The following is a 19,824-nucleotide window of genomic DNA, read 5'->3' on the forward strand; positions in this document are numbered from 1 at the left end:
GTCATTGAAAATGACAAATCATTGATGAGAGAAATTAAAGAACTTAATAGAGATAAACTGTGTTCATGGACTAGAAGACACAATATTGTTATAATGTCAATTCTCAAACTGATCATAGGTTTATTACAATCCTGATCAAAATGTCCAAATAACGTGTGAAAAGTTGTTCCATTTTACCAATAATTAGGTCAATGTAAATAAATGCATTAGCATGATGACATACTGTTTGTCATCAACACATTGGCAAAAATTTCAAAGTCTGAACGTACTAAATGGGGAGAAGCAGTATTCTCATATACCACTGGTAGAAATATAGACTGACACACGTACATACTCTACTACTCAGTCATTCCAGAACATTTTTATACATGTGAATATGGAGACATTTACAGGAACGTTGCCTGCAGTGCTGTCTGTAATGGTGAAAATTGGAAAAAAAAATCCAACAATAAAGAAATAGTTAAATAAAAATAGTATATTTATTCATATGATGGAAATGCAGCAATAAAACTGAATAAACTAGATCTAAGTAGTGCAGTAGAATTAAAAGACAAAATGAATTTAAAAGCAAGATGTAGAAAGCATAATATATGCTATGGAGTGAATTGAGTCTCCCCATATTCATATATTGATGCCCTAACTTCCAGTGAGACTGTACCATGAGATACAGTCTTTAAGAGATTTTTAAGGTTAAATGACGTCATAAGGGTGGGGTGCTAATCCAAAGGAACTGTGGCTTTATATGAAGAGGGAGAGAGAGAGAGATCTCCATCCCTCCTCAACTAGCAAGGACACAAGAAGGTGGCTGTCTACAAGCCAGGAAGAGAGGTCTCACCAAGAATCCAATCAGCTGGCACCTGGATCTGGGACTTCTAGTCTCCAGAACTGTGAGAAAATAAGTTTCTGTTGCTTAAGCCACCCAGTCTGTGTGCTATGGTAGCCTGAACAGACTAAGAGAATATGGTACCATTTACATAACTTAAAATATATACAAAATAGTCCTCTGCATTCTTTATGAATCCATATACCTACATAAAACATCTTTAAGAAGAGCTGGGAGAATGTACCCCAAAATTAACAGTTGCTTTTTGGGATGGGGAGGGTAATAGAACTCAGGACTGGGGTTAAGAGAGTTTACTCTTCTGCAATTTTTCACTTCTTAAGGAAAAATGAAAAGCAAATGAGGAAAATGTTAAGAGTGTTTATTTTGACCTGTGCAAACTGGGGTGTTCATTATATTACTTTTGTTTCTTTTAAATTTCCTTTAAAAAACAGAATAGAAATAAATTTATGAATAGGATTAAATATATTACTTGTTACTCCTTTTCAAGTCAAAGAAAACAGATAAACATAAAGAGAGCTAGATGAATGGATGGATGAATGGATGGACAGAGTAACAGACAGGCAGGCTGGACAATTTATGACTTACATTAATAAGTTTCACAGTTAATGTATCATTCTGTAATTTTAATATTGAAAATGCTGCCCACAGTACATAATATTTTTTCATTCATTCTCTTATTCAGTAAACAATGATTAATAATTGATCATGAGCCGGACAATGGTGAAAGTGTTAAGAGTATCTTTGAGGATCTCAGTCCAGCAAGAAAGACAGATGCAAAAACTTACTCACAAGACAATATAAAGTGTTCTCCAAGAGAGGCAGGACTGCTTTTACAGCAGATGTGAGCTGCTGTGCTAGGAGGGTCCAGAAAGCCTTCCCATAGAAGAGATGACATTTGAGATAAATTTTTAAAAGTTCAAAAACAAGTCTGAAATCTCTGATTGAAAGCATAAAGCCACTAAAATCTGTATTCTATAACTTCTCTGTCTTTTTGCCCAATCCAGATTCTTTAAATTCACACATATCACATACCTTTTAAAGGTCTGATTAAACCCAAAATGATTCTTGTCTCACCTTTGCAGATTTTTCATCTTCTGTGACTGCTGATTTTTTTTTCTGCTTACTATATTCTTGTCTTCTCTCCAAAACACTCATAATTTTTTCATCAGTTAAGTTCTTCCTAAACGCACAAAACTGAGGCCAATATTTAAACAGAACCCCAAAAATTGTCATCTGTATAAAAAACAAAGTATGCCTCAGATTACAATTTTATACAAATGTACCAATTTAAACTCTAATTCACCATAATAATGGATTAACTATTCTATCTTTAATATACAGCATGTTTCTTCCAACTTATTGTCTCCAGACATCTTGGTATAGTTTAGCTCAGCACATGCTTATCATCAATGTTTTTTTACTACCAATGAAAAGTCTTTCTTTCAAAAAAAAAATACACTTAAATACACTTAAAAGTCACTTTATTCTTTATGCTTCTCTAACCAATTGATTGTATTAATAAAGAATCCATTAGGTCTTTCTAAATAAGAAATTTATGTTTTCTTTTATAACATACTAGTTGATCTGCCACACACTCTGTTGTTTTATGCAAGTATTCCAAATATTCAGTTCATCAAGGGGAACTCCTCTCTACCCCCTTTTCCTTCTTTCAGAGAAAGGAAATACCATTTTGCCTCTGGAAAAGCTCTTAAACAAAGCTGCAGACCTAAGAATAAATCTTGAGTAACTTTTAAATGATATAATCTCTCTTTTATGTAAGAGCAAGAAAAGTAACATTTAAAAAGCAGAGTGGTATCCTGGACAAATGCTTTCTATGAGGACACTCTACATTAAGTGATTAATTGTGATATTTATAGAGATAAGAATTGTTGCTCAAATCCCCATGCCAAGTTTTTCCATTAGTTCCAAAGGCACACATTGCTTCCAAGAAGGTAGGACTTGCCACATCAGATGAAATCCAACATCTTGTTGCTAAGAATGGCCTTTACCTCATGCCCTGGAGAAAAGTGAACCATCCCATTAGGCTCTAAGCCAACTCTTCAGGGGGAAAGTGGAATTTTTAAAAAGTAAATGCTGCTGTGATCAACAGAGTCCTGAACTGATACATTTTATTACTCTTCCTTTCTGTACATGAATATCATTAGTAATTGTAAAATTATTTACTCCCTTTAAAATACACTCTTATTGAATTCTATAGCCTCTTGAGATTGTAAGCACAAAAGCTAAAGATACTTTATTTGATGAAACGCAGGCTTTAAGAATGTTTTTCATTTACAGTTATCTGCCATGCATTTAACTAAGTAACCCCCTGCTCCAATGTTATGGGATCATAGTGGTTCTCATATGAACTCCTTAACGTTAAATACTCCTCCTCCTCTATTTACCAACTATTGACACAACTTCTCAGTTATCGCTTCAAAACCTGAGTCATTCCCAGCTCTCAAATATATTTATTTTCATCTAGAAGGCCTTCCAGTAAGTCACCCTATTAGGACACAATTTTTCAAGGCAAACATAAAATTACTCTACTTCTAAAAGTTGCAATTAAGGTTAATGACATACATGTTATTCATGAAAATTGCCCTGTACCTCCAGAACCTTAAAAGATAACCTAACTATGTATGGGTAAGGAAATGTTTTCATAAATAGAGAGCTACTTTGCTCGCTGCCAGCAGATGGCAATGGCTGTAGTTTTATTTAAAAGGGCCAGTGAAAATACGGCTGAGTGATGAAACCTTTCAAGCCATTAGGAATGCAGGCAGAGGCTACAATGATAAGGATGCAAAAACAGGCAAGTTTTTAATTTACTATTCAGCCCTTTTGTTCAGCTTCGCTTTCATTTCCAACTTGATCTATTCCTTTCTGTCATGATGGATCTCTTCTCACACTACTCTTTCATTTATTCAAAAGTGTCAAGTGTCTATTCTGTGCCAGGCACTCAGGCCACAAAGGTAAATAAGAAACACTCCCTACCCTCAAAGACCTTATAGTCCAATGGGGAAGTCAGACATGAGAATAGTCATTTTCAATTTTGTGTGATAAGTGTTCTGACAGGGACAAATACAGGACATTACAGAAGTATAAGGGAGAGAAGATGATACTGCAAAAAGCTCTGGAGGGAAGAAATATTTCAGTACGACTGGGAGATAGATGGCAGCGGGTGGGACGACGTGGTTAGAGAGATATGCAGGAAGGAGTATGGTCTTCATTCTGAGGATGATGGGGAGCAATCGAAATTGAAAACAGAGAAGTGACATGATCAAATATACATTTTGAAAAAGATGGCTCTGTCTGCAGTGAGTTAAATAGTTTCAAGAGAGGCTAGAGGCAGGGAATTTTGCTAGTCAGTGTAAGACACTGCCTTGTGAACTGAGGTAGCAGCATGGAGTTGGAGAAAAGTAGATAAAATAACAGGTAACAAGGAGCCAAGTGGGTATGTTTTAGTGACTGAAGATCACCAAAGGTAAGGGAGTGAAGGAGAGGGAAGCCATGAGGATGGCAACCAGACCTGTGGCTTATACACCCGGGCAGGAGGCAGGCCATCCCTTGAGCGTCCTTAGGCACAGAGGAGTAATAGATTTGGTGAGGTGTTTTCTGATGCTCCAAAGTCCATATTTAAGATATGTCTAGGACTTTGTTTCGGGAACCCAGGGAGAAGGCATAAACTAGGAGACTCCAGGAAATTTCCCAAGCTGCAATCCCTGGACAGTGTGGCAGAACTTACCAATGTAAGCAGCTCTGGACATTCACTGTCAGACTCAAGGTCTACGCTCTAGACGGGCAAGCCCCGGCCTGGGCTGCAGGAGACTGAGGCTAGGCTGAGTGATCTTTTCATTAACAGATGCTACGGTTCTGGCACCATGTTTTCTCTATTTCTCTCTAGCAATCCTCAATCATTCCTTTATATTTTTGCCTATTTTAATGCATAATTTAGATTGTGAGTCTACTTTCAGTTCCTTTTAGGACTTAGAACACAGCTGGCTTGCAAATGCATGTTAAGGAATAATGGCTTTTTTTCCATGCTCAAGGGCAATCATACCCTAAGTCTCTGTTTCATATCACTTAAATCATGACACAGCCTTCCCTGTTACCCTTATTATAATTTATTTTTCTTAATCATTTTTCAGGAACAGCATCACTAAAAGGCTTTTCAAAATGCAAATAAATTATGTTCAACAAAGCAGTGTTTTCTATTATTTACCCAAAAAAGAAGTAACCTGAGCAGGTTAACAGGCCCGACTTTCCTTTCATGAGCTTGTGTACTTTATGTTGGTTGGGTACTTAAATCTCCTCTCACTTATTTTATGAGCTATGTGAATATTCCAATCTTTAAAAATATGCAAATCTTGGGACATACATATTTTATACACATCTGTCATAGCAGATATTTTAAAAGGAAATATGAATGGCGGGAAAGAAAGGAGGAATTAACTGGAGTTTTGTAAGTTAGAAATAAAAATGATAACTATGCAAAGTCAAAGCACAGTATTTAAATAATGGTATTTTCTGTACATTATCATCAACAAAATATTAAGTTACTAGTTTCCATGTTCTGTGGCATATGCAAAGATTTTTTTAATTAAATAGAATAAATCCCAGCATTAGGAGAATTAGAACCTTGCAAAATATGAATAATGCAAAAACTTTAAAAGAATATCTAGACTGTTCATCTGTTTCAAAGTATGCTTAGCCACATGCCCTGACTTCTTACCTGTGCCTCTCTAAATACATATGGTCCTAACTCCTTCCTGTGTTCAATAATCTTCTGGGCTTGCTCTAATGGAATGTCAATTTGTAAAGCTGGTGGAATACTGGAATTAATAAAACAGTTGATAATAGTCATGATCTTCTTGTGGATGACAGACTCATCACAATGAGAATGGCACAAGTCCTAACCAAGGAAGAAAGACAGAACAATACATGATTGATGCGTTACTAGAACACTTTATAGAATGTGTCGATATGTCCTTCAGTTATTATGTACACTTTAACTTCAGGTCAAGAAGGTACTAGGACATGCAGACTACCTTAGATATCGTAGCTTTTATTTCTCTTAGGTTTGAGGAACCTAAGACTTTGATGCATGTACCTTACATAAATACAGGTTTTATTTAATCCTGATTGCTTTTTCTCCTGGCAAAAGAGCAGCTTAGTGTCTACTTTGACTCAGTTAACACATTTATATTAAATGCCTCCTATATGCCAGACACTGAGCTGAGCCCCGAGACACAGCACCTGCCCTTTAAAGGCTCAATATCTATTGGAAGAGAAGCATGAAAACACGTCACTCCGATCTGAGATAGTTACTAAGTGCTCCGTAAAGGTACCCGGGGCCCTGGGAGAGCACTGAGAACAGGCACCTAACTCAACTTACAGGTGGACACAAAAGCTTTTTCCACCATAACTGCTTCTACACCAAGGTGACCTAGGCTCAAAAAGCCTAGCAACATAAGCGGGAATCCTGTGCTGGCAGGTGGGGTATTACACATCTCTTAGTATCTACATTGTTTTAAGTTAACTTATTACATTATCATATTTATAGCTAAAGAACTTAACAATAGTAATTGTACATTTAGAAGACCCAGTTTTATGCCCAGATGTAGGGCTATCGTTTTTTTAAAATAAAGAGGTAGCTTAGCTTGAATCATGATATTTATCTGTCAAAGACACTGCTCTCTAAATCACTAGAAGGTAAACATATTTGGAAACTTGTAATTCTAGGCCAGAAATAAGCCAACATTTACTAAGTACTCACTATATGACAGGCATTGTAATAACTGTCCTATGGACACTATTATAAAGAAAGAAAAATTCTAGTGCTCACCAAATAAAACTTCACATACATAAGTTACAAGTTTGGAATAAGTTATCTGTGAAAAATCTTGATATAAATGTTACATTGAGGCAACAGTTAGCATCTTCTACTCAATTTAGTATCCCCTCAGAATATGCCTATTTATAACACATATGTTTGGTACGTTACCAAAAATTACCATTACTAGTGAAATTATCATATCAGATTATTTGGCAAGCTGGTTTATTATTATTATGGGCTGCAAGACTTGTGAAATAAAAATAAATTTGTGAAGTTATGCAGTTTTAATTTTGAGAGTGTAGAAACAGAATTCTGGAAGAATCAGAATTAATATTCTTTCCTAAGTGTTCTGCCCTACTATACCACTGGTCAAGTTAACTTTCACCCATCATTAAAGTCTCAGTTTGAGCACACAGTTGACCTTTAAACAACATGGGGGTTAGGGGCACAGACTGCCACGCAGTAGAAAATCTACATGTAACTAGAGTTGGCTGTCTGTAACTCAATTCTGCAACCTGGGATTCAACCAACAGTGGATTGTGTAGTACTGTAGTCTGTATTTATTTTTTAGAAATCCAACTATACATGGACCTGCACATTTCAACCCGTGTTATTCAAGGGTCAACTGCAATGTCCCCTAGGAAACGTTCCCTCAGTCCAGGAAAGATGTCCATTGTAGGTAATTCCATTGCATCCTGTGTTTCCTCCACCACTGCACTAATCACACTCTTATAATCGCCTAGTCTATCACTTGTCTGTCCCTCCCACAACAGTGTAAGCCCTAAGAGGAAAGACTGTTCACAGTTGCACCCCTAGGAGTTAGCCTGGCCCTTGATAGGTGCTCAATAAGTATTTGCTGGATGTATATATTCTTCCAGTCTTTTCTCTACGGACACACACACGCACACATGTACAAACATACTTTCGATTAAAATCATACTGTTCTCTAGTAGCTAGGTGTTGAAAAATCAATGAGATGAATATCTTTTCCCATCATTGATTATTCTCCTACAGCACACATTCTAATGGCTACAGAGTATTCTATTGTATAGATGTATCATAATTGAGTAACCCGTGTCCTGTTGCCAAACATCTGGGTTCTTTCTAATTTTTAACAATTCAGAACAATGTTTGAGTAAGATCACTGCAGCCATCTCTTTCCATATTACTACAATCATCAGCGGAACGGAGCATAATTTAGTGGTTAAGGGCACAAGCGTTAGCAATAGAATGGCTTGGTTCAAATTCCAGCTCTACCACTTGATTAGCTGTGTGAGTGATGTCAGGAGTTTCTCAGATTTTTAATGCCTTAGCTTCTTCATCTGTAAACTGGTGAGAATTATAGCTTTGACCTAGGATTCTTATAAAGAATAAATTAGTTATTACATCAAAAGTATTAAGACAATATCTGGCAGACAGTAAACACTCAATAAGTCACATGAAAGCGAGCACAGTAAGACTCTGCTATGTGGAATGCTTTTCCCCTGGCAAACTTCCTCAAGACTCAGTTCAAGTATCATCCCTTCTGCTGAGATCTCCCTGACCTACCAGCCTCCCTGAATCATCCTCTCCTCTGTGCCAAAACTATGCCTAGTTAGAACACGGATCAGAATCAATATTATTTCATGACATTTGTTTTCATGGACGTCTCCTTCCTTGAGGGAAGGCAGTGCATTGTATCCACCTTTTTATTCCTACAATCAGCACAATGACTGGCATATTAGGGACAATATATGCTTATCAAATGAACAAACTTACTCTTACAGCATGATTTTTAACAGCTACCTAGTGTCCTTCATTCTATACCACAGAAAAGATATTTAAATGGGGACCAAAGGCAGCCTTAAAGGAGAATCAGCCACAGAGTTAAGGGTTGACTGTGTATGAGACCATGGTTTTTTAAAAAGCTTGTTCTGCACAGTTTATTTCATTACCTCTTGCCCTAGCAGGGCTGGCCTGACTCATACTCGTTTTAGCTTACAGACTCTTCTGCCCACTCATCATCATTGCCTGTCCTGCAGAACAGACTCTACCCCCTTTCTAATTTTCAAAAAAGTATTTTATTATTACTTAACTTGTGACAGATTTTTTTAAAACTTATTTCAAAATACTTTTTTTTCCTGAGGAAATTTCTTCATTGAGAAAAGTATAAAAACTGTTGATAACAGAAAAGAGTAGAAAACAGTTTCATGGCATGCTGGAGAACGTCTGGAAAGAAGATTGCATTGCACAGCTACCAACTATATAGAACATACATGCTGCAGAGTACTAGCACTGCATAATACATACTAAGATTATGGGCCAATTAAAAGCATTATCCTCTCAAATTCCCGTTTTATTTTTATTCTCAGCTTTTATAATTGGATAAAATAGGTTTCCTGCAAAGAAATGAGCCTGCTAATCTGAGAGTATTTAAGCTGGATGCCTATTCTTAGGTATTTCTGGACAATATTCCTGTATTCAAGTCTAGAATATAGCCTAGAAAGTCCTTTCCTCCTCTTCAATGCAAAGATTCTATATGACTCCATCCAACAATTAAACCTGAAAAAAAAAACTGTTTTGTACCTAAAAACCTGTTCTTTCACTTATTTATTTTGTTACGAATTTGGCCACTCTAATAGAAAATCCTCTCTCATCTCTGTTGGTTTATTTACCTATAGTCCATTATCTTTGATATCAAAGATATTGATAACAAAGCTGCAAATAAGTCAGAAGGAATTCTTGTAAAGAGGTCTTGGTTTAAGTACTGAATATGGATATCTTCAGGAAAAAATGTGCATGGTACATTTATAGATAAGTGATATGCAAAAATTAGTTAAAACTTTTCAGGAAGGTTCTCATTTGATCATAATACATGTGAACACCTTGAAAGGCCTAATACTATCATTTCAGGGCTTGCTGTTAGAATATTACTGTAACTTGCTGTTACTCTTGCTGTTAGAATATTAAATGTATCTAACATAGAACAATAAACACCTCAGTACTGACATATTTGTGTGAAGACATCAAGATTTGGGACACCTTAATCAAATCTTGTCCATAAAATTAGTTAGAAATCTGATATGTTAATGCATTTCCTCTTCAAAAAGAGGTGGTTTTCTCCAGTTTTTAATGTAATACCTTATATTTTTGTACTTCTTGCCAAAAGAGCACCCCATTTTCCAATAAATCTCCTTTCAGAGCCACAAACCGTTGAAATTGTCTTGCGGTAACTGGATTCAACAATGCTTTACGGAAAGCAACGATTTCACATGATGAAGATATCCACTTACTCTCCACAGGCTGTCCAAATCAGAGAATACAGAAAATTAGCTGTGTTCTAAAAATTAATAATAAAGTTACTTATTAGGCTAAAAGTGACCAACTTCTGTCTCCTTTACTTTTGGCTGTTGAAATTCATGGCATGGATGAACAGAATTATGCAAATTTCCCCCTCTGTTCTTCTCTCTTTTTTCTCCTTTATATTTTTATGGCATCATGTTTTTAAGAGGTAGAGGGAAAAAGAAATGACTGGATGATTTAGAACACATAATTACATTAAGAGCGTTAACAATCATTACAGTTTGGGACTAGGATGAAAGACTACAATTTGGTGTACAGTATGAGTTCTGTGCTTAAACAGAACAAAGTAATCATAATGTTATGATTACATATTGTTATTAATTACATGTATTATGTTATATATTATATGTTAATATATAATTCCTGTCTTTTAAAAAGTAAAAGCAGTTAAACACTTAAGAATTTTTTCAAACATTTTAGAAAAAACTACCAATGAATCCTATTAATTTAAATAGAAAATTTACTATAAAGCTTCACTATAATTCTGCCCTAGAAAGACCATGTTTTTAGGTGAGATATCTTTATATTATCTTAATAATAAATTGCTATTAATAATTAACAGCAAGAAGAAATAACTATTAATGGATAGTTTAATAATAAGCTTCCTCTGACTGAGGATTTACTTTATACAGCAAAACAACCAGAAGGAACCCAGGGTGTTTTGCTATGGCTAAAGGTATTATTTACTTCGTATCTTCACAATTTTGAAATATGATGTCTACTTTTTTTACTTTGACCATTTTAGATCACATATTCATCTTCCTTTAGCCTCTCAGATTAAAAAACTTAACAGATTTTATTGCACTCACTGAATTAATTTTTTCACTCAATAAATTTACTGAAGTTCCCTAAATCTGAGTTTAGCCTACAACCATGCAAAGAAGCATCATTTTAAAGGCAATGTTTTAATGAACTTAGGAATTACAGTAACAATCAATGATAAAGATCCACTATGCATGGTAAATATCCACTACTGACAAGGCATAAAATAAGTTTCTTGAAATAAGTCATATGTGATCATCAACATAAGAGTTTAAGAGAGCTGTGTAAAAACTCTATGGGAACACAAAGGAGGGAGTTACTAATTCTGCCTGGAGGAGTTAAGAGCTTGGGGAAGGCCAGAGAAGGGCTTTGAGGATGACATCTGAGTTGGAGACTGAAAAATGAAGGCAACCGAGGCAGTCTAGATGAATGGTGGGTCCTTTACCCAAGATAAAGTGAACAGATGTCTATCACTATTTCAGTGAGGCACATGCGGTGTTCTATGGATAAAAACATTAAGACCCTCACCATATGGTCCCTATTAAAATTACAGCCCCATAAATAGGAACAACTATGTATTAGACCAGGATGTTTATTTAAAACCCACTCAACAAATAATGTTTTAAGACCTGCTTCTTAAGATACTAAAACTTAGCAATTTAACTAAAACCTGTAATTTAACTAAACAGAAAATAACATAATAGATAATGCAAAATAATATGAAGTATAAGCCCATTCTATTTAGTATTTTAAAAAATATAAAGCAAAGGATAAATATAAGGACAGTTTATTTCCTTTCAAGAGGAAAACACAGAAGAAGAGCACCCTAACAGATACATACATTCCTCTAACAGTCTAATAAATTTTTATCTTTGCTAGTTGTAGAGGGTCACCTGGGTCTAGCTTGACATTTTATCAAGACCCGTAGCAAGATGAATACACACGGATTTGCAGGCTCAAAAAGAGGACTGTGTTTAGCATGCTTGTTAAGAAGCAAAATAGGCAATTTCTAATAAGGTATTATATTACAGTGGTTTAAATAATCACCAAAATGATACCTATTTTAATTGTTTTAAAGTTAAAATGTAATTCTAAATCAAGAGGATAATGTAAGATAATCTAAACTGCTGATTCTGCTGCATACTTCTCATTCTTTTTGTGTAATCCACTCCCAATAATAAATAAACTACCACATGCTGGAATGAACAGCTTGTCTCCATAAATCCATCACGAGCAAAATAAATAAAAATATAGATTTAAAGTCCAATTGCACACTTCTTGGGTTGAGCAGGTAAAGGAATTCTTTAAGGTGAGGGCTCCAGTAGACTCACACTTTCCCCTAGATTCCAACAGCCAGTTAAGAACAGTGTCAGCAGTCTGTTGGTAGCTCAGAAAGCAGTGTCTACAATGAGGTTCTTTGTATAAGAAGAAGAAAAACAATCATTTGACAGAGCAGAACTTACAAGAGGAAGAATATAACAAATATTACTTGCCTTCCAGACCCCGATTTTCCTTTCATGCTTCTGTAGTAAAAGCTCTTCAGCTATGTCTCTCATCTGTACCTAGAAGCAAAATCAATGATTTTATCCCAGTTATTCAGAATGTCCCCAGTTTTGAAATTATCTACTAATTTAATAGCTTTTAAAAATGATGTAAAGGTCAGTGCAGATAAAAGACAGAGAACAGGAGAAAGAGGATAAGACTTAGAAATGGAAGCCCTGTCCAGGTTCCTGGGCAAGTCACTCAAATTCTCTGAACAGTTTCTTCATCTGCAAAGTGGAGACAAGAACACCTGAGTGCATTGCGCCAAAGGTAGACAACAGTTTCACTCTGGGTAACATGGAAACTAAAGCTAGAAAGATAATTAGAACTTCCCAGATTTTTGTGCTATTTTCCAGTAAAACAACTAATTTTAGAAGAGCAAAAATGTTACTCAACACAAGGAAGAAATACAGTAGGTATTTCTTGAGGTTATTGCCTATTCACAATATTTTCCCTTTCTTCGGAACCATTCCCACCAAATCTGCACCATGTGACCATACCTCCCTGTCCATCACACATCACATCCAGGAGCTGACCTAGAGAGTGACCCAGAGTCACTGCTGCTGAGTCTTTTGGTAGCCCCAGCCTGGAGAAAAGATCTGAGGATTCTTCTTGCTGGGTTCCCAGGGCTGTCCTGGTCTCTAGCCTTTCTAAAGCTTGTGTGTCAGTTCTTCCCCTAAGTTTGTGAGATGCTCCAGCATCATTTTGTAATAAATACTTGTTCTCTCTTTTCTTTTGCCTTTGGCTTAAGGTTGCCAGAATCAGTTTATGTTGTTGACCATCCAAAGAATTGCTAAGCAGGAAGTGGCTGTAGGTAACAATAAAATTATTGTGGTAAACATAGTGAGAAAACATGGTAAATAATATTAGTAAGCCAAGTATCTTTTTACTTGGCTTTGGATAGAGAATTAGAGTCATCATGAAGAAAGAAAATGAGAAAATCTGAGTTGTCCCAAAGCTTATTTCCAGGAATTTTTTGCCTAAAGCAAATCAGGTCTTCTTCCTCATATAATAAGTCCTATGCTTCCAGCTGTACTGTGTTTTCTATAACTTAAGATATGAAGAAGACTAAGGATATTTCCAGATAAGTAAGACTCAAAGTGTTTGCTAAATTAAATATGGAGAGCAGCTTTTTTACATTCTTCCTGATCAATACTAGCGGCATGTGCACTAAAGTCCAAAATTACATGCTCTTTGCCTCTTGTGTTCTCTTTGTAAAGATCATGTTCACCTATTAAATGTGATAATGGCATTTTAAATTATCAAAGCAATACATGCTTCTTATAACAAAAAAAGCAAAACAGCAACAACAAAAACCCTACTTCACAAAGTAAAAATCCTTTTCACTCCCTAAACCTATTCCCAGGATGCAGATCCTCTTCTGATTTTTGTTCATAAACATAAATATAAATAGAGAAAGAGAAAGAGAGAGCGATGCATTAAATAGACAGATACAGAGATATGAGCATATACAATAGGATTATTTTCTATATATTTTTGTTCTGCATCCTGTTTGTTTCAGTAAATAACATCTTTCATTATCAGGATATGTGGGAATCTCATTTTTATAAACTCATTTACATGGAAATCTGCATAGTTTTCCATAGTATGGAATTATCATAATTCATTTAACTATTCCCCTTTGTACATCCTCCCCATTTATATGAGGACTCAATAATAATAATATAAAAAATAACAACTATATTTAATAGACAATATCTGAGTTTGCTGTGTGCCAGGCACCATGCTAAGAAACTAAACATACGTCATTTCATTTCCTCTTCATAAGTCTTATGAGGCAATTACTCTCATTAACCTCATGTTTTTTCAAATGAGGAACCTAAGGTTATAAAACTTAATGTTGCACAATATGTGACAGTGCTGAGATTAAAACTTGGGAAGTCTGACTCCATGCTCTTAACCACTATGCCACAGAAGTACAATAGCTGGGTCAGCAAGTATGTGCATTCAGTTTTTGAGAGGTGCTGTCAACTGCTATCCCAAGATTACATTAATGTATATACCTTTATCTTTTGACGTGCTGCAAACTGTTCACTTGCAAGAAACAACGGCAACCACACATTTTCTAGCCTATTTAGGACGTGCTTCTGAATTTCAATCAGAACGGCTGCATCAAGCTGCTCATGGAGAATCTTTCCCCAGCCACCACTTAAATTCATTATCTAAGGAAAAAAAAAAGAAACTTCTGTAAAGAAGAGAAGAAATACTAATAGTCATTAATTTATTCATTCACCCCAAAACCATTTGCTGAGCACCTGACAGATGCCATAATTTCCATTTTCTGTAAAGTATCTCCTGGCTTTACTGTGTATAGTAAAGAGAGATAACTCCCCTAACATCAAACAGAGAATTGTGGTCTATGTGATGGTTGTGTCAGATGTATGGTTTTGCATATGGTATGTTTCAAAGAACACAGGGATTTTTATTCTGCATAACAACTGCAATGCCATTTTTTTCTCCATGGCCTCAGTTTCTTCAACTGTAAAATAAGGCATTAGCTTGTGAGTCCTTTTCTAGAACTAATACTTAGTGAATCTGTGATTCTACTCAAATGGACTTGTTTGAGAAAGCATTTTCTTTTGTGTAAGAGAAAAATAAGGCATTAATTACTTAAGAGACGATCTTGACTCAGATATTATAAGTATGTACATCACAAACAAACACTGGGTTGGAGATGGTGGAATGACGGTGGTGGTGGCAATGTAGGGCTGTCCCAGCAACTTCAAAGAAGAAAACAGGCAGCAGGAAGTAGAGGAAAGTCAGGTTATATAGACAACAGTCTCTTACTTGCACGGGTAGCACCTTTTATAAACATAATTCTTTGTGGCCCAAATTGTCCTTCTGCATAATTACTGACTTCAACAATACTAATGGCTACTTCCTGCTATAAATCATTCTGATTTTTTACCTCTTTCTGTGTACAGACCACTCAAAATTTTTGGACTCATCATTAGAAAAATTATCTCTTCTTCATTATTTTTTGATTAATGAGATTAATCAAGTCCTTATAATAATATCATTTCATTAAAAACAAAAGGGAACCACAGAAATACAAAAAACTGTAAGAGAATACTATGAACAATTAAATGTCAACAAATTGGACAACCTAGAAGAAATGGACAAGTTTCTAGAAACATACAGTCCAGCGAAACTGAATCAAGAAGAAATAGATAATTTGAACAGACCGATCATTAGAAAGGAAATAAAATCTGTAATGAAAAAAAAAAATCCCTGCAAACAAAAGTCCAGGACCAGATGGCTTCACTGGAGAAATCTACCAAACAAACAAAGAAGAACTCATACTGATTCTTTTCAAACTCTTCCAAAAGATTGAAGAGGAAGGAACACTCCCAAACTCATTCTCTGAAGCCACCATTACCCTGATACTGAAATCAGACAAAGACACCAACAAAAAAGAAAATTATAGGCCAATATCACTGATGAATACAGATGCAAAAATTCTTAACAAAATATCAGCAAAACAAACCCAACAATACATAAAAGAGATCATATGCTACGATCAAATTGGATTCATCCTAGGGTCACAAGGATGGTTCAAACACACTCACATCAATCAATGTGATATACCACATCAACAAAAGAAGAGACAAAAACCATATGATCATCTCAATAGATGCAGAAAAAGCATTAGATAAAATTCAACATCTATTCATGATAAAAACTTTTACCCAAGTGGGTATAGAGGGAACATATTTCAACATAATAAAAGCTGTTTATGACAAACCCATAGCCAATATAATAGACATGGTAAAAATTTGAAAGCCTTCCCACTAAAATCTGGAAGAAGACAAGGATGCATGCTCTTACCACTTCTATTCAACATAGTGTTGGAAGTCCTAGCCTCAACATTCAGACAAGAAAAAGAAATAAAAGGGATCCAAATTGTCATTGCATGCAGATGACATGATGCTATATATAGAATACCCTAAAGACTCCACACAAAAACTACCAGAGCTGATAAATGAATTCAGCAAGGTAGTAGGTCACCAGATTAACATACAGAAATCTGTTGCATATCTTTACAAAAACAATGAAATATCAGAAAAAGAAACTAAAAAAAAAAATCCCTTTTAAAATTGCATTAAAAAATACTTAGGAATAAACCGGACCAAGGAGGTGAAAAGCTTATATGCTGAGAACTGTAAAAATACTGATAAAGAAAATTAAAGATGACTTAAAGAAACAGAAAGATGTCCTATGGTCTTGGATTGGAAGAATTAATATTGTCAAAATGGTCATACTACCCAAAACAATCTACAGATTTAATGTGATCTCTATCAAATTACCCAGAATATTTTTCACAGAAATAGAACAAAATAATCCTAAAATTTATATGGAATCACAAAAGACTCAGAATTGCCAAAGCAATACTTAGCAAAAGAACAAAGCTGGAGGCATAACTCTTCAAGACTTCAGACAATACTACAAAAGCTACAGTAATCAAAACAGGCTAGTATTGGCACAAAAGCAGACATATGGATGAATGGAACAGAAAAGAGAGTCCAGAAATAAACCCACACACTTACGGTCAATTAATCATTGACAAAGGAGGCAAGATTATACAATGGAGAAAAAGATAGTCTCTTCGGCAAGTGGTGCTGGGAAAGCTGGACAGCCACATGTAAATCAATGAAGTTGGAACACTCCCTCACACCATACACAAAAATAAACTTAAAATGGCTTAAAGATTTAAATATAAGACAGGGCACCATAAAACTCTTAGAAGAGAACATAGGCAAAACATCCTCTGACATAAATTCCTAGGTCAGCCACCCAAGGCAACAGAAATAAAAGCAAAAATAAATACACCAGAAACTAACACATCATTGCAGGTCAATCATACTTCAATTAAAAAAAAAGTAATAAACAAAAGAGAAACCTTCTTAGGCATCCTTTAACAATAGTAATCAAAATTTAAAATAATACTATTTTATATAAAAAGAAGAAGAAAACAGAATCAGGGGAAAGATTACTTTACTACTCAGACTGCAAATTGGCCACACAACTAAAATTAGAACTAGTATGGTCTATATAAAACATAATGTGATGAAGATATACTTAAGTATAAAATAGGTAAAAAAAATTACAATAATAATAGTAAAAGTAAAGACAAAGATGAAGAGGAGGAGTCATTCGGAAAACCCCTCTGTAGTAAGCACAACCATTTGCTATGACAGCAGTGAGTGACTTTTTCCACTGAATTTTAAGTTCTCAGCATGTTTTACTGTGGAGGGTTCACACAGTAGCATCAGATACCATGAAACCTCACGCAATGCAGCACAAGCCAAATAGAAAACAAATGCTTTCCATGTGTTTATTTCATACTTGTGCTTATTGAGATACTCCCAATCACTTTTGCTTAATATATCCCAGATTTGTATCTCCGGGAACTAATGGCAAAGGCATTCTTGTTAAGGTTGCTTAATTCTAGAATTTCTTCTTCCTCTTTTTCCCAAGGACTTTTGCTTATTTTTCCCCAAAAGATCTAGCTTTTTAATGTGGTATGCTCTACTTGTGAACATCTCTAAATTTTTTTTACTTTACTGAATTAATCTGAGATTTTTATTTTATAGATGTTGCCATTAAGATATGCATCCTGTTTAACTACAAAAGAAATCAAATGCTATACATTTGATCTGACAAACTTCTAGGACTAGCAAACTTCAAATTAAATAAATTATAACACTTAATCCTTTATATTTCAAAGCCATAAAAACTGAGTTAAATTTATGTGATCAAAGTGCTACATGAATACTCAAACCCAATGCGGAATCCCAACCTGACATTTTTGATGTAAATAATGACATTGTATAGTTATTAATAAGTTGTGATGAAGGGTATGTGGTTTTGGTTCAACAAAATGGCAGACCTATGTTCCTGGTCAATAAAAACAGCTTTGGAGGACAATACAATGGCAAACGGGATTTTTCAATGATCCGTATGTTTGGAGTAACATCAGCTACGAGAAGAACAGAAAAGAGGTAGAGATGAGGCTTAATGGCTAAAAATGGCTATTTTCTTGCTAACTGAAAGGTGCAAGGACTTTGTTTACCTTGTTTACCACTTATCGTGAGCACCTAGAACAGTGTCTTGCATATCACAGGTACCCATACTTGTCAAATGAATGGGTGAGTGGATGAACAAAGTTACTTTCATTCCATAAGTTACTTTTTAAAATAATACTGCTTTTATAACATGTAACATTTGAGTGAATTGTAAAGACATTTGCAGATACTTATGAATACCTTAAAAAGATATCAAAAGTGTCTAACACACAAATCATAAAAGCAAAAAAAAAAGATCACTTTGAAGTTGTTGGTAAAAAAAAATAAATTACTAGTTTTTATACTTGAATATAGAAAATGTGTTTCCATGTTGATACCTGGTCTTGCTGATAAAGAGAAGCTGGACTGTTGGGTCCAAAGAAATATTTTTTATTAAGATATTTGTTTTTAATATATATAGATTTTGCTTCCCTTTGCTCTCGATCTCTGTAAACTATTCTTCGGAATTGTTCAATGTCCGTCCAGCACATAAGGTCCATGCTAAAATGAAAACAAAAACAAAGTACAGTCCTTCTTAGTTATTTCTTTCAATTATACTGAGCACCAAACAAGCTGTCTTTCTGACAGAACTTAGAAAATGTCATCTTGACTAGTTAGCACATCTGATTAGATCGTGAAATTAATGAGTACAACACTGTCTTCTCCTGGCTAAATATATGAATGAATAAAAGGAGCACTGGGATCAGAAAAGAAATCTCCCACCATATTGGCAGGGTCTCAGTGTTCTTACATTAATGATGAACTAGTACTGTCATTTTCAAATATGTAAAAATTTCCACCTATTGCATGTCTATTTGGCAACATGCTAAATTTAGAATAATCCGCATCACAAAGAAGAGAAGCTGTATATGTGAAATTTGGCTCCCAGGTCTAACCCGTTTTTGCTAACTTGAGAGAAAAGTACTGGAAAAAATATGATTAATGCTTCAGTTTATATTAGGTATATGTGTCATAAGGTTCCAAGATTCTGTGCAAAACTACAATGTTTCACTTATGTATCAGCTAACAAAAATTATAAAATAGTACAGTAATTTCAATAGCTTAGTGAAATATAAAAGAGAATCTTTTCAGAAATAGTAATTAGAGCACTTGTGTAGAAAAATACAAAAGAAGCAGCAGAAAAGGGAAAAAATAAGTCACACTGGTGTTTTCATTTGGCCAATGCTAAAAGTATCAACACATCTTGTTTGATCACTGAAAATAACATTTTGGAGGCAGCTGTTATGAAAATGTGATCTCCACCAAAAAGTTACCCATACAGGTTTGAGACAATTATGCTCATTAATTTTTACTGAAATGGCTAAAATTGAGCACCAAATCACTTTATCAAAATAAGTAGCTCAAAAAGTAAATAGCTTAGAAAAATACCATTTTAAGAGAGAAATAAATTT

The 19,824-nt window shown here is 34.9% G+C and overlaps 1 protein-coding gene across 3 annotated transcripts in view; it reads right to left on the bottom strand.

The window, feature by feature from the left end:
• RGS22 (regulator of G protein signaling 22) overlaps nt 1–19,824 on the bottom strand; it is a 133,560-nt gene that overhangs the window by 35,351 nt on the left and 78,385 nt on the right. For all 3 annotated transcript variants that reach the window (XM_072949535.1, XM_072949537.1, XM_072949536.1), the window contains exons 18-23: nt 18,751–18,913; nt 14,351–14,509; nt 12,278–12,346; nt 9,801–9,962; nt 5,577–5,756; nt 1,919–2,077 (exon numbers count right to left, since the gene is read on the bottom strand). In XM_072949535.1, the coding sequence (XP_072805636.1) occupies nt 1,919–2,077; nt 5,577–5,756; nt 9,801–9,962; nt 12,278–12,346; nt 14,351–14,509; nt 18,751–18,913 (892 nt within the window). The remainder of the gene's footprint in view (nt 1–1,918; nt 2,078–5,576; nt 5,757–9,800; nt 9,963–12,277; nt 12,347–14,350; nt 14,510–18,750; nt 18,914–19,824) is intronic.

The sequence above is a fragment of the Vicugna pacos genome, chromosome 25, assembly GCF_048564905.1.
Source record: "Vicugna pacos chromosome 25, VicPac4, whole genome shotgun sequence".
In the NCBI taxonomy this organism is placed as follows: Eukaryota; Metazoa; Chordata; class Mammalia; order Artiodactyla; family Camelidae; genus Vicugna; species Vicugna pacos.